The 15,254-nt window shown below is 42.7% G+C and overlaps 1 protein-coding gene across 2 annotated transcripts; it reads right to left on the minus strand.

Moving 5' to 3' along the window:
• Positions 1-991: 991 nt before the first annotated feature.
• Positions 992-15,117, minus strand: RECQL (RecQ like helicase; the record flags this gene model as incomplete). Of its 2 annotated transcripts, XM_081927027.1 has the most annotated exons (15): positions 992-1,642; positions 3,265-3,394; positions 3,814-4,030; positions 4,892-4,983; positions 6,092-6,230; positions 6,334-6,451; positions 6,537-6,685; positions 6,838-6,919; positions 8,022-8,188; positions 8,649-8,847; positions 10,422-10,528; positions 11,399-11,578; positions 12,389-12,583; positions 12,964-13,049; positions 15,006-15,117. In XM_081927027.1, the coding sequence occupies 14 exons, from the start codon at positions 12,980-12,982 to the stop codon at positions 1,460-1,462; spliced, it is 1,977 nt and encodes a 658-aa protein (XP_081783153.1). In that variant the 3' UTR covers positions 992-1,459. The 2 variants fall into 2 exon arrangements, with proteins under 2 accessions (XP_081783153.1, XP_081783152.1); XM_081927026.1 differs by lacking the exons at positions 12,964-13,049; positions 15,006-15,117 and having other exon boundaries at positions 12,389-12,608.
• Between the last annotated feature and the right edge of the window lie 137 nt (positions 15,118-15,254).

Raw genomic sequence — 15,254 nt, forward strand, 5'->3', positions numbered from 1 at the left:
CTGGGTTGGTCAAGTAACTTTGCTTGGGAGAAGAAGCTACCCAATGAAGGTCACTTTAAAAAGAGTAACTGCTCTACTTCATTGGAAGTAGTTAGGTTCCCACTATGCGCTTTGCCTCTATTACAGTTTGTCACCAGGTTTTACAATATAGCTGCCTCTGGAAACAGCCCAAGGTCCATTCAGTTCACTGTAGCCTAAAACATAGCACCAGAATTGACAAACGGGGCATGGCAGAGACATTTATGCCCTTGCAGGTACCAATACCCTGCTTTTGAATTACTATGTACTTACTATGTATTTAACTGTCATGCTCCAGCTGCTGATGGACTTATTCACACTCTCTTCATTTTCCTTTCAGAAAAATTATACACCACTTGACTGTAAAAATTCAAAGCAGTTCACAAAAGATAAAACAGTAAAAAAAAAAATCACAACCATACTTTAAGACATACAAAAGTTAAAATACTAAGACAATTCTAATTACCTCAGTTTTCTAAGTATCATGGTACCCTTGCCTGAACAAGAATGTTTTTAGCCAGTGCTGAAGAGTGCAAGTGAAGCTTGGGGGTTCCATAACTTTACAGTGGTACCTCGCAAGACGAATGCCTCGCAAGACGAAAGAGTTTTCCGTTTTTTGAGTCGTTCCGCAAGACGAATTTCCCTATGGGCTTGCTTCGCAAGACGAAATGTCTTGCGAGTCTGTTTCCTTTTTCTTAAAGCCGCTAATAGCCGTGCTTCGCAAGATGAAGAGACTCGCGGAACGGATTCATTTCGTCTTGCGAGGCACCACTGTACAAACACCATGAGACTCAGTGGTGTCCACACATTTTTCAAAGAATGCCAGATTTTATCCCAGGAAATAAACTGCCACAGGGGCCAGATTAAACTGACCAGCATGCCAGATTAGGCCCCCGAAACAGACTATTTTAAGGTGGGCCCTCCAGCCACCAAGCTGGTCCACACATATCACAGCAGGAGAGGGAGGACTAACTTTGTGGGACAAAAAACATTTTAATGCATAGCATATATATACAACATTTTTGAGTATGCAAAATCATGCAATATCTTAGTAGTCCTTACAAATACCATGAATTGTGGTGAATGTGTATTATTTACATCGCGACCCAGAACAAGATATTCAAGGCAGTTTAAGAAAGGGACATAATGGATTTTAAGAACCAAGTCAGATTGCCTTATATTTCTGGTGGATAGCAAGAATCCTACCCATCACCTCCCTGCCCAGCCAGCCGTCACGCTTGCGTTATAATCCAAAACATTGGCTAGGATAAGGGAGACCTCGAGAAACCAGAATAATGTCAGAAGCCTGGCGATGTGATGAGTGAGGGCCTAGCAGCCTTGGGGGCAAATCCTGCCCTTCTCCAGCCCCGTCGCTTGCTTAGCATTTCTTGCAGTTCCCAATTTATTCTCAAGTTGAAAAGTAACATACAAACAAAATACTCTAGGAATCATCGATGAAGAGCAAGTCCTCATCGTCGTCATCCTCTTCCTCTTCCATTTTAATCTTTTTTGCTTGGATGTGTTTCTCTGAATGAGGTGGTTTATGTTCACTTCCCCTTTTTTTACGTGCAACATCTGCTTTCTTTCCAGATGAGCTTCCTCGGTTGGATAATGGAGATTTGACCTGACAATCAAAACAATTTTTGTTAGCATGCATGCTCTCTGACTTCAAACTAGATGTAGAAATTTTACTTCATCCCCCATTATCTCTTCCAGTATTGCGGGAGCGCCTAATTTGGGGTGGGGTCAGCAAGGTCACCTGTCCTTGGACATTGGGGGTCTGCACAAAAGTGGGTGTTGCCAAGTTTATGTGGGAATGTTCAGGGATGCCGGAGAGGATATATTGTTTGATTATAGCCTTTCCAACCTGTGTAAACAAGTTCACAATTTAGCAGAGTAACATTCCCCTTTTTAAACTCACAGCGGATACATTTGCTCAGGCTCGCTAAAGCCTCTATAGTAACTGTTCTGGTATTTTCCCCTTATTCCCCCATAAAAAATAAGACACGACACAGTCTTCTATAAAAGTATAAAAAGAGTTCACTGGCATTCTGTTCACAATCGGATCCCAGAAAGCAGACTTATCTTAGAAAAGTGACATACACCTGGAAACTATCTCATAAGGAGAGAGTCCCTTTGTCCTCTCTTGGCTGGAAGCTGGAAGCCAAGAGAGCATCTTTGGCTAAGCAGATGTTGCTTCTTCGATGAAAGTAGTCATAGAGCGAGAGATGGCGGCCAGTCCTATGCTTTTGTTACCTGCACAGGTGAGGCCACGCCTACCTCTAGTCACATGCAGAGGAAGTCTGTCCCAGCCCAGAGGGAAACAGGAAGTTTATCTGCTGGCTGCACAAACATTCCTCCAAATGTGTAAACATGTTCACTCTAGGAATGTTGTACTTGACTGCTCTTGTGTTTCACATTCCACAGTTTACACACTTGCCCACACAGGATGTACGCAGCAGTCACAGGTTATTGCCCCTCCCCACTCATCAATGTTCACTTGAACAACTGAGGAAGGGGCAAGTGGGGAGTACATCAGGCTCCTTGGTTGTCAGCTCTCCTGGGGCCTATCCAGGGTCCTGAGAGCACTGCTATTAATGTCCCTTGCCTTCAGGCATCCTAGCACTGATGAAGCTCTATCAGTCTGTTTTCCACCTATCGTCTCCCAATGCTGCTCCTATTTCTCCTGATGGCTCCGCTTTGGTAGAACAGGGCTTTGTGAGCAGTGCCACGTTGGAGCGTGGACACCACAGTTTCACAGCAACTATACTGCTCATTCATATAGTGCACTCACAGTTATCTGCGCAGAGCACACACGCAATCACACACAAGTAAACCCAACCCAAGGGTGAGTGGAAAGAGTACAGTAATCTAGGTGGGTATAAAAAACAACAACAAAACAGACCATGTAAAGTCCATAACGTCACTGCTGAAAGAAAAATTTCAGCCATAGCAACAAACCCTATCTTTTGTTATCGTGGAACATTCAACTCCCCCTTGCATGGAGGGGGGTCAGCATTAACAAAAACACTGTGCTGCCTGCTCAGAATTATTTTGGAAAGAAAGCTTTTAAAGCTCTAATTTGTCTTTCTGTGATTTGTGTCACTTGCTAACACACACAAAACAAGTTCCCATGAAAATTAGAAAAGGGAACAAAGCTACTGTTATTAGATGCCTAACACAGTATTAAACCTAGAAAAATAACAGGAATAATAAATAATAATAATAATAATAATAATAATATACCTTAGCAATATTGTTTTTGCTCATTACCACTGGCATCGTGATAACATGAGTCTTGTTTCTCAGAAGATCAGCTCTGGGTCCTATCTTCACGTAGGATATTGTAGCAAATGCTGTGAAGCTGAAGTCTTCCCTGAAAGAAATTAAGCCTTTGCGTATGAAAAGGGGAGAGGTAGAGCAGTTTAAAAAGGGTGGGGAATACTTGACTGAAACAGAGCAAAAAAGAGGCTCATGTTTTATGGATCTTTGGCTTTGGAAATGGGGTGGGGGAAGCATCCACTGTATTCTGGGGTCTATTGCTAAGCCTAGCGCCCCATAAAATCTTTTCCTTTGAATTTGCACAGTTAACACTGAGCTAACAGAACAGAGATGTTGCTGGAACTACAAATCCTGCCATTCCTAGCAATTGGCTATGTTGGTTAGGACCGGTGGGTGTTGGAGCCCAACGAAATCTATAGGGCCACAGGTTAGCTGTAATAAAATTCCGGGGGTGGGGAGGGAGTTATACAAGGCATGGAGGTATGTAAATAGGCTTCTTGTTTCAATACTTACTTCAGGTACTGCTGCAGTATCAAATGGGCAACAATTCTCTCCAGTGTATCCCGGGGAAGCTTGGGAGAGACAACATCTACTCCCAGTTTTGACAAACCCTTCCCTAACCAGGCATCAATCAGCTTCAGAGGAGTGAATTTCTCTCTCATTTGGTCCACTTGCTTTAGAATATTGACAAGATCCTGGCAGTGCCCTGTCACATCCATCTTCTCAAATGCTGTGTGTCACCAGGTGGGAGGAAAGATGGAAAAAAAACACACAAATTGTTAGCTGCAGGAATTGGAGGGACCAAAACAGGCATCAAATTCAACCTATCCCAGGCAGGCTTCCACATATGAAAAACCTCTAGCTTTGAACCTCTCAACCCATAGCTGGAGGATGCAAGTACCTACTGCCATTAGCAAAGCTTTCTCAGTGAATGGTGAAGCCAAGCTAAAGGAAACAAAAAACGTGGGCATTGCAGTGGTACATTGGTTCTCGAACTTAATCCATTCCGGGAGTCCATTTGACTCCCAAAACAGTTTGAAAACCAAGGCACGGCTTCCGATTGGCTGCAGGATCTTCCTGCAGTCAAGCAAAAGCAGCGTTGGACGTTTGGCTTCCGAAAAACGTTCGCAAACCGGAACACTTACTTCCAGGTTTGCAGCGTTCGGGAGCCAAAACTTGCAAGTACCAAGGCATTCAAGAACCAAGGTACGACTGCAGAAAGAATGTGGCTCTCTTCAGCATGGTACACTTGCCTTCCTTGGGCCAACCAACACTGGCATGCATGTTAAAGGTAAGTTGTAACTGAACTGTAATAACAGAGCTGTACAAGTTGTTCCTTGGTGTGAGACCAAGTCCCACCCATGTGGGTGTGGCCTGACACAAGCCAATGCGGCTGAAGAAAAGGGCACTTGCTGTTCTGCAGCAACAGCCAGTCATGGGTAGCTTATGCTCAAGAAAGCGATTGCCTTCCTCAGCGCAGCTGGCGCAGGAGAATATAAATCCTTGCAATGCACTTGGAAGTGAGCTGCACTAAGAGGGAGCTGGTCTGGTTTATTTCAAACCTTCCAGGTTTGAAATCTTTTTCACTTACACTCTTCTCGGCAGCAGTTATCACACATTTTGTTGCAGTTGGCAGAGTCCCAGGCCTCGTCAAAGTGATGTGCTATGAGAACTCGGCGACATCTGCAAGTACAAATACCTGGGGTTAGGATGCAACCCAATGCATGTGGCTCCTATGGAAAGGCTATAAGACAATTGGTAGAGTAAACATTGCAAGTAAGACATGTGCTGTATTCAATAATCGAGTTGCTGGAAGAATGTGGGATAAACAAGTTCTCACTGAAATTAAAGTCTATAACTTTGAATAGGAACTTAATTTCTCTGGAACTCACTGCCTTTCAGCAATTTAAATTCACTACAGACATTAAGTGTGCACTTGAAATATATAGATTTCTGAGGCGGAGATGGACTACTTGACACATGAGAAGTAGATTCCAATTTTCTGTGCACAGCCCTTAATATGGGATTACAGAGAGAAACAACAGTGCAAACGGACACATAGATACAACCTATGCAAGCCTGTAGTCATTTCTTTTAAATGTCTGAAATATTTCTGCAGCTACTAAAATATGAAAAGTGAACATGATGGATATTTTCTGAATTGAAGAAATCTGTCACCCTGGAAAAATTAAGTTTCCTTGCTATCAAGTTTGGATTTTCTCAAAATACTGGCAGTTCTGATGCAAATGTAGCATTGGCACTCTGAATACCATGTTTTTGCACATAAGGAGCCAGTCTCAGCGGCAGGCATCTATAGGTCTGGGCTTGACCTTGTTGACCTGGGAAAACATGGTGCTTGGAATTTAACTTTTGGGTTTTCAAAAACAAAACAGAGATGAGATTAACATTTCATTTATTAAATTTATATCCTGCTCTTCCTAACCAGGGTAGCATAGTCTAGTAGCACAAAACATTCAATAGCAAAAGTTATTTCTGCAACCACTTAGACTGTTGGACCGCTGAGAATTAAAAAATATATATCAAAAAATATCAAATACTGGCAGACAGCAAAAGAGCATAGGATGCCTCACAGGGCAAAAGGAGACCCCAAGACCAACTGCACAACCCTGCTTTTCTTAAATTTTTTTTTTACAGTAAATAATATATTTGGAGGCTTGGTATTTTCAGATACTAACTTCAACATCCTGGCCAACACCGCATTTTACAATAAACTCAAGAGAAAAAAGTAGCTTAAAACAAAAAAAGGACAACCTCAGACAAAACCACTTGCCTGCTCATGTTGTGGCAATAGGAAACCATGTCGTACAGTTTTTGTTGCCCTACGTTTTCCATCACCACCATTGTGCTGATTCTGAATATGTCCCCAAAACCGTAATATAAGATGCAGTCGGCTTTCTGGTCATCCCGACCTAGAAGGAAATATTAAGAAGCAGATTTTGCTTTCCCTCCCGTCAAAAGCATAGGTACATGAGTACATACATCTACCTGGAATCTCATCTCCGTTGAGCATACCTGCACGCCCGCTCTCTTGGTAATAGTTCTCCATGGATTTGCTCATGGAATGGTGTATTACAAACCTCACGTCTGGCTTGTCGATTCCCATGCCAAAGGCAACGGTGGCCACTACCACCTGAAAGACAAAGGCAATAAGGATCATCAGGACATGAGGGATGCAAGCTGAATGGAGGAAGTGATGGAGTTCTCACACAGCTCACCTGAATGTCATTGGCAGACCATCGCTTGTGAACTCTGCTCTTATCTTTGGGTTCCATGTTGGCATGGTAGGCACCTGCCTTAATCCCCAGCTTCTGTAAATTCATAGTAACTTGTTCCGCATCCTTCTGGGAAAAGCAGTAGATAATTCCTGTATCAAAATAATTTTATACCGATGAAATCAACAAATGGGCTCCAAGCTATGCAGTACTTAAGCAGGGCTTGGGAAGACTTGGGAGCGCTGCCTTACAAGATGCTACCGTGCTTTAAGAAGTCGGCACTCATTTTCATTACAAAGTTCACCTGAAAGGCCTTTGTATCTTCCGTTGATGAGTTTAACTATGTCCTCAATGAAATTCTGAGCAGCTGATGGCTTTTGTCGAACCTAAAATGCATATTTTAAGAAACGAGCATTCAATAGCACACATATACAAATTAAATTTTTCATCTCTTCAGAAAACTGCTGAGTGATTTTAGCCTTGTGTACATTCAGCGGTTCGAATCCCCGCGATGGGGTGAGCTCCCGTTGCTCGGTCCCAGCTTCTGCCAACCTAGCAGTTTAAAAGCACGTCAAAGTACAAGTAGATAAATAAGTACCGCTCCAGCGGGAAGGTAAAGAGCACTTCCGTGCGCTGCTCTGGTTTGCCAGAAGCGGCTTAGTCATGCTGGCCACATGACCCGGAAGCTGTACGCCAGCTCCCTCGGCCAATAAAGCAAGATGAGCGCCGCAACCGCAGAGTCGGTCATGACTGGACCTAATGGTCAGGGGTCCCTTTACCTTTTGGAATAGAAACACTCCCTGCTATGACTGATTGAGGCCACCTTAACTCAGTGTTCTGCAAACATTAAATCCCATCTCCCAACAGCCCTTGTCAGCATGACCAACGTCCTGGGATGATGGGAGCATTATCCAGGCAGCCACATCACCCCACCAATGCTATACAGTGCCTCACACCCCAAACCCCTTGTTTTCTTTTTTAAAGAAGGTCTCAGCTAGGAAGTCCAAGTTCTTAGCTCATCTGCTCCTGGAAGCAAAGAAATGATCTGCCTATTTCTATATTATATTCAGACTATGCGGGGATGGACTGAGTTATTTTGCTAGAATCACCCAGATCCATATTTATATACACTTGTGAAAAGCAACACATCATTCCAGACTCTGCCTTTTGATTCCCAACATTACAGTAGTATTTAAGAAATAGAATTGGTAAGTTTTGTAGAAAAGCATGCATGTGCCCAACATGACTTACAACAAAAGTAAACAACTGTAACAATGAAAGTTTATAAATGAGATAGTCTAGTGCGTTAGGTGTGAAACTGTCCAGAATTCATGATTCCCTCCAGTACAAGAATGGTGGAGTTAAACTAAAAGTCTCTATGAATGTGATGAAACCAGCTTAAATCCTGTTTGGTTTCTTAGCGAGCTTCTAAAATATTCCTAGAAAAGGCTATCTTCCCAAAGGCAAGAACAGACTCAACAGGGATACCTCATAATATAGGTTGGGCCGATTAAATGATGCGGTGAAAGTGATGCACTTCTGAACGCAAAGAATTTTCTGAGCATCATGCAGAACGTGGCTTGTTGCCGTCGCTGTCAACCCAATCAATGGAGCATTAGGAAATTGCCTCTTTAAGATACCAAGCAGCTTGTAATCTGAACAGAAGTGGAAGACAAAAAAGCAGGAATATTTTAAAGATATATAAATAAAACCCCAATATTTGCTGCCACTATATTCAGTCTAGCTCTGCTTAAGCTACTTCTAAGTGACAAAATCATTTTGCAGTTATGACCTAGGCAAATCTCAACACTGCAGAAATCGATCACCTTTTTTAAAAACAGCACTTTTTTTTTTAAAAAAAAAACCTTTTAAAAACAGTAATGGCAGATGTATTTCTCTGAAAAGCAGTTTCCCCACCACCATCAATATTTCCATGTGGCAGGATACTGCAGCAGAGTGATAGATGTGGTCCAGGGATGGAGAAAGAACATTGGCCACAGGAAACTGATAAATGCAACTTAAAAAAGTGAGAAGAGCAATGAGGCTTAATAGTTTCTAGTGGAGAAGAGTCAAAGCTCTTCCTGGTAACATGAAATTCCTTCTAGACAGACATACCAGGCCTGAAGTCATGTCCCCACTGGCTGCAGCAGTGAACCTCATCCACTGCAATGCGCGTAAGCCTTCCTGCTTGGTAAGCTTTTTCCAGCTTTGACATAAACATCTTGCTTTTCGCAATCTTCTCTGGGGTCACGTAAATGAGTTTCAGTTGCGAACTGCGAGACAGCATTTCAGCATGAACCCACTTCACGTGTTCCTATTTGGGAAGAAAAAAAGTGTTCTTGCCACAGATACCAGGGGCATCAAAATGGCAACGCAGCGTAATAACCAACAACCGCTTCTCTAATCTCCCAGGCCTTTGCCGAATTATAAAAATCTGTGGCCATTTAAACTGCAGGGTATTGTTTTTGTTTGTTACTATCTTACGTATTTTTGTATTTTTATGTTGTAAACTGCCGTTAGCCTCGGATGAAAGGCGGTATAGAAATCATTATTATTTCATCACAAAACTTTAGGGGCAGCTAACAACTCTGCTTTTTATGGGTCAAATCAGCCTGAGTCGGAAGGAGGAGGGCTGCTTTAGGGAATTGTGGCAGGAGAAGCGAGAACAATATGGCAACATATGCCAGTATTAAAGAAGCTGAGTGACAGCCATGACAAATCCTCATTCCATTTAAACAAGACCTTAAGAAAAGTGAAAACAGCAGTTTCCTTTCTTAAGTACCCCTTGCAAAGCGGTAAGATAATTTCTCTTGGCAACTCAAAGACTTGTATCAGCCCTGCACTTGGTTTGCACCAAGGAAGAACAGACAATGTGAATTGTACAGAGATATGCTGCTTATCTGGTTTTAAAGCTTACTGGTGTATTTTATGGTGTGTTTTTATTGTTGCAACCCACCCAGAGATCACTTGGCAATGAAGGGTGGGATACAAATTCTACAAATATGTAAATCTAGAATCCCATCTCAGCAGACAATCTCTGCTAAGGGCAGGGAAACCTTTCATAAACACTCAGAGCAAATAACCTAGCTTTAAGGAAAGTTCACTGCCTTACAGTCATCAAGAAAGCTCCTGACATGTTCATATTATGAAGGTGAAAACTGTATGTTCCCAAGCTAGGTTCAAGTTCACCAGCTGAGGAACGTGTGGAACGCATGTCTATGCATTTTCAGAAAATGTAATGCAAACAACTTCTGTGGCCATGGTGCACCAAATGATGAATATAGGGTTTTTATATTTTAAAAAGATTTTTGAACCATGCAACTTAATCAAATACTCCTAGACTCAAGTTCAATTCTGTCCCCATTGGCTTTCATTCCTGGGCTGACCTGCTCTAATTAGAATGATGCCTTAAAGGAGGTTTATCTAAGATTCAGACACAGACTAGCTATAGCCAATCCAGACTGTAAAGCTTTAGTGCAGACAGTCAGAATGCCCTTCTCTTCTCAATGAGTTCCTTTCACATGGCTCCATATACCTGGGATACTGGGGGCAGCAAGTCGCCTTCTAAGTAAAAAATTAACAGCAAATCCCATTCCAGAAATTAAGCACGGAACCAAACCCCACCGAGACTGTGTACAAAAGAACAGGTGAACTGAACCCCTTCAAAATCAACATTTTAGAGAAGGTTTTCATGAACATTATTTTTCGGAGAATTTTTGCCCTTTCACATGCAACTTGAACAAGTCATACGAATAAGCAGAAGGGTCATCAGTGACTTGCGGCCGCAGCTTTTACTATATGAGGTAAGCATGTCAGCATTTCTCTCGGATGCCAAAGACTGATGCCCATGTTTGGCAGCCAGCCACCTTGCTGGGCAGCCAGCCATACCTTGCTGCTTGAGGCATTTAGTAAAGTCGCAGAAATTTCCAGCTGCTCCAACATCATTAGCTGGTCTTCCATTAGTGAGATCAGAGGGCAAATCACAAGTGTGAAGCCTGAAAGGAAAAATAACCCCTCGTCTCAAGTCACCGGAAAAGTTCTGTTTCAGCACATGTCAAATAGCAGGATTCTTCACACACACCTCTAGTGGCAGATATGTCTAGCTTCAGTCATGTTGAGGCCACGATTAGCGCTAAACACGATCTGTTATCGGTTACAAATATACAGCAAGACCACAATTTAGCTTGAAAAGCTAAGCTCTCAGCCTCAAAGGATGTCATTTGCAGGACTAGTCACCTTGGTAAGCCGATAAGACAAGAGAGGCAGGAAAACTGCCTTAACCATGGTTTGCTCTTGCAAATTCACCCCTCCTCTTGTAGCCCCGTATAACTAACAAGTTATGGCCCAAGTTGAGCAACTTTAACGGCCTAGGACCCTCGTACCTACGGGACCGCCTCTCCTGGTATGTCCCATGGAGGACTTTAAGGTCCATAAATAGCAACACCCTAGAGGTCCCGGGCCCTAAGGAAGTCAGATTAGCCTCAACCAGAGCCAGGGCTTTTTCAACACTGGCTCCGGCCTGGTGGAACGCTCTTTGTCATGAGACCAGGGCCCTGCAGGATCTGATTTCTTTCCGCAGGGCCTGTAAGACAGAGTTGTTCCACCTGGCCTTTGGCTTGGAGTCAATCTGATTCCCTTCCCCTCTTTCTTTTTTCCTTTCTCCTCCTGTGATGAGGCTGCATTTTAATGTTTTAATGTTGTATTTTAATCTTGTTTTTAAGTTGTATTCATTCAACTTGTTTTTATTATTGGTTGTTAGCCGCCCTGAGCCGGGCCTTGGCTGGGGAGGGCGGGGTATAAATAAAATTTATTATTTATTATTATTTACTATTAATGTCATTTTGCTTATAAGTACAAGTACATACCGTCAGAACATACTGCTGGCAGCTGGTAACACAGACTCTTTCCCCCTCCAGTAGGCATGACAAGGAAGACATCCCTTCCGCCCATTGTAACATTGATTGTTTCCAATTGCAAAGGCCTAAATTTTCGAAGCTTAAAGTTATTTTGTAATGCATCTCTGACGTTTGCAGACCATGAAAAATCTGTGAAAAGGAAATAGCAGCCGTACATTTAAAAACAACACTGGAGTTCATTTGATCACAGAATCCCACCCCCACCAAGGTGAACATTGTCTTCCAAGTTGACTTTAATCCCCTAAATTGTAAGTGTTGCCTGCATGAGTATACATAGGTCTGTGGTGAACAACAAATGAGCCTATGTCTACTTAGAAGTTAGTCCCACTGAGTTCAATGTGACTTACTCCCAGGTAAGTGTGTGTAGGAATGCAGCCTGAATTCCCTGGGATCTGATTTCTGTCTTCCCCTTGCAATTCAAATGCTCATTTGGGGGTGAATACTAGGAACCCTAAGACCAGCAGGCTAAACCTTTCTTGGGAAGTGGAGGGGAAATACAGGAGACATACATTTATGTCAGTGTAACCACCATCCTGAAGACAAATATGAAGAGACCTGCTAAAAGCCAAGAGCGTGGCTGAGTGGAAGGCTTTCCTTTGGCCATTTGTGGGCCCAACTAAATTATGGTAGGTAGGTGTACTGGGAAAGAATTTACAAACTTAAGTGAAGCAATGGAAGAAGAAGTCATGCTATCTGTAGAATATTTATTCGGCAGCTGTGGCAACCTTAATGCTTTTATCTCATTTAACAGATGCCCATTTAAAAAAATAAATGAAAAACATCTTTACACACACACACCCTTCAAAATAAGCTACAAGAAACTACCTTGCTGTAAAGTCACATCTCATGCTATTTTAGCAGCAAGCAACAGTAATGATTTGAACTGTTCGACAACTGTTTTCGTGACAGCCCAAGGATTTAAAAATAGTAAGTACCGACCTTCCTTGTTCCAGTCTTCCGCTGCTGATTCAGTATCTTTGCTGCTCCCGCTCTCTGTGTCAGAAAACTGTTTTATTTTCTTCTTCAGCACTGTCTTTTTCTGAATGAGCTCCTGCTGATGTTCAAGAAGTTCTTGTACCTGGATCTCCAGAGCCTGCAGTTCACTGTCAACAGATGCCAATTCCTCTTCCAGCACTAAGGTAGAAAGATTGCCACGCATTCTATCATATGCTTGTTCCCTTGTGCTAGGCCACATTAACCCACCCCAGGACTCAAAAGGAGTTTAGCAGAGCCTTTTTACTCTTCCTATTAAGAACCTTTGAAGGGAATAATGCTTCATGGGGCTGAACTCCTGAGCTCTTATGAAACTTCCATACCCAGCTCTTTATCCCAAACTACCAGGTACCCCAAGCACTGCCTTTGTATTCAAACAATTTGTTACACAGCCAAAACAACAAGCAAAATGGCCCATGCACACAAGTTTTATCCAGAAAATAAATGGGGGAGGAAATCAGAGGAACAACATAGGATTATTGCTAATGGAACAAATAAACTGTAGCCAAAGATCTGGTTACCTGACAGTGTTGTTGTCATCTTCAAAGTTAGAAAGGCACCTCACTTGGTGAAATATTGACCAAAGCAATTTTCTAATAATTTATTTCTGTAAAGTTAATTTTGAAAGCATATTATTAATTTTATGAAAGCCTGCAGGCAAGCAGAATAGCTTCTATTGCAGAAACTCTGGGCTCATTAGCACCATATAAATCTCTTTGGGATGTAACAGCAGCTATGCAACAGAAAATGCAGCCTTTAAACAGAGAAAGAAACACTTCCATCTGTACTAGAACGAGCCAAGCTAAGATCCCACTCCAATATAGAACCACACTCAATATGTCATTATTGTCCACCTCCTATTTCTATGGACTATAGTCACATTTTTTTCTTATGTAGGTATAGGATAGGCTCATGTTCAAATTGCCACTCACCCATTGAGTCTGCAATGCCATGTATGATTATCTTGGAGTTCAGCCCCATTAAACTCAGAGTATCAACATGCATCGGACTGTATTGCTCATGATCTAGGGCCAGTCACTCATAATTTAATTTATTATGAGCAAAATTTATACTGCCCTGAGCTCAGGGACAAAATGCCTTCAAGGTGCCTTTTGCAGAGTTTTGCTTTCAACTATTTTTGCCCATTTATACTTGGATTTGCTTAGCCCACAGATATAAGATTGTCTTTTCTTTATGGAATATATTTTAGCCACTAGAGGGCACCACACATATCCACATAGAGACCCGTAGTTAAGCAAGGATTTTTTTAAACAGACATGTTTTATGTACCACTCGTCCTCTTGCACAAAAGAACAAAAGTGTTTTGCTACATCTTAGAGACTAATAAATTTGTTATTTAGTACATTTTTCATGATATACATTGCTATTTATTTTACTACATCTTTGACTGCATAATAAAACTTCCTGTTGTACTATTTATTTTATAAAGTATTTATTATTTATATGGAGAAACTTATTTATATAGAGAAATAAATTTGTTACTCCTCAATGTGTTTTGATTTCAAGCTGCCTGGGCAAAAAAGCAGAGTTTGCAGAGACAGGGATGTCACAGGACTGACAGGTGACATCAGGCAACTGTCAAGGGGGCTGCCACACCCACCAAGCAGGAACATGTTAGGGATAATGGGAGTTGGAGTGCAAAAACATCAGAGGAGGCACAGGATCCCCATCTCTGCTATATGTGAAATACTTTCCTAATAGGAATTCGCCATCCCTGCTATATGTGAAATACTTTCCTAATAAGAACTCGCCACTCATGAAACCAAATGTCTTTCCAGCACCAGGTTTTCCAACATATCCCACAGGCAGTTTTGAATCAATTGTCCTGCTGGATCAGCCTTCACGAACCTGGTGCCCTCCGAATTCCTGGACTGGGCTGAGTTTCTTTCCACTTTTTTCCCTCTAGCCCTCTTTACAATGGGAGGGAACACTTTCGGCCCAGCTAACATCTCCTAAAGCGGCTTGTGTATCACCAATACACAGAAGCAACCCATGTCCACAGGCTTAACAATAGAAGAGACATGATAATTTAGTATTGTGATTATAATAATAATTTATTTATACCCCGCCCATCTGGCCGGGTTTCCCCAGCCACTCTGGGCGGCTCCCAATCGAGTGTTAAAAACAATACAGCATTAAATTGGTATTGTTATAATGAGGCTATTATTGTAACGTAATGGAAATCTAATAAAAATTACTATTTTTTTTAATAAAAAAAACAATAGAAGAGGCACACCGACAGCTCAGTCAGTAGAGCATGAGACTCTTAATTTCAGGGTCGTGAGTTCAAGTCCCACATTGGGCAAAAAATATATATTCCTGGACTAGATGGCCCTCGTGGTCCCTTTCCAACCATGCAATTCCATGGAAGGCGAAAGGGGATGGAAAGGGAAGAGAAACAAAACACCAGGCTAGAAATATAGGGAGCTGCTTTACAACCTTCCACAGGCAGAGCAGGCGCTCCGCCCCTCCCTCAGACCACTCCACCCACAAGGACGCGGCCCTTCCCAGCGACCCCCTCCGCCCGCACCTACCTACCTACCTAGGAGCCAGCATCTCGCACTCCTCCCTCTCTCCTTCTCCTCAAGACACTGAGTGCTCTCCTTTCCGGAAGCTGCAGCCGGCTTCCCCCCTTCGCCCCGCCCACTCGCTCCCTTCTCGAACTCCCACTTCCGGCGCAGCCAACCCAATCGCCGGCGAGCCGCGCTCTCTCCGGATTGGCCCGAGGCGGGCCCGCTCCGCCCTTAGCCGCTGCCACGCGCGCGCTCTCAGTACACCTCCGTCGTCATCC

The sequence above is a fragment of the Podarcis melisellensis genome (genome assembly GCF_964234715.1).
Source record: "Podarcis melisellensis genome assembly, chromosome: 10".
Taxonomy (NCBI): domain Eukaryota; kingdom Metazoa; phylum Chordata; class Lepidosauria; order Squamata; family Lacertidae; genus Podarcis; species Podarcis melisellensis.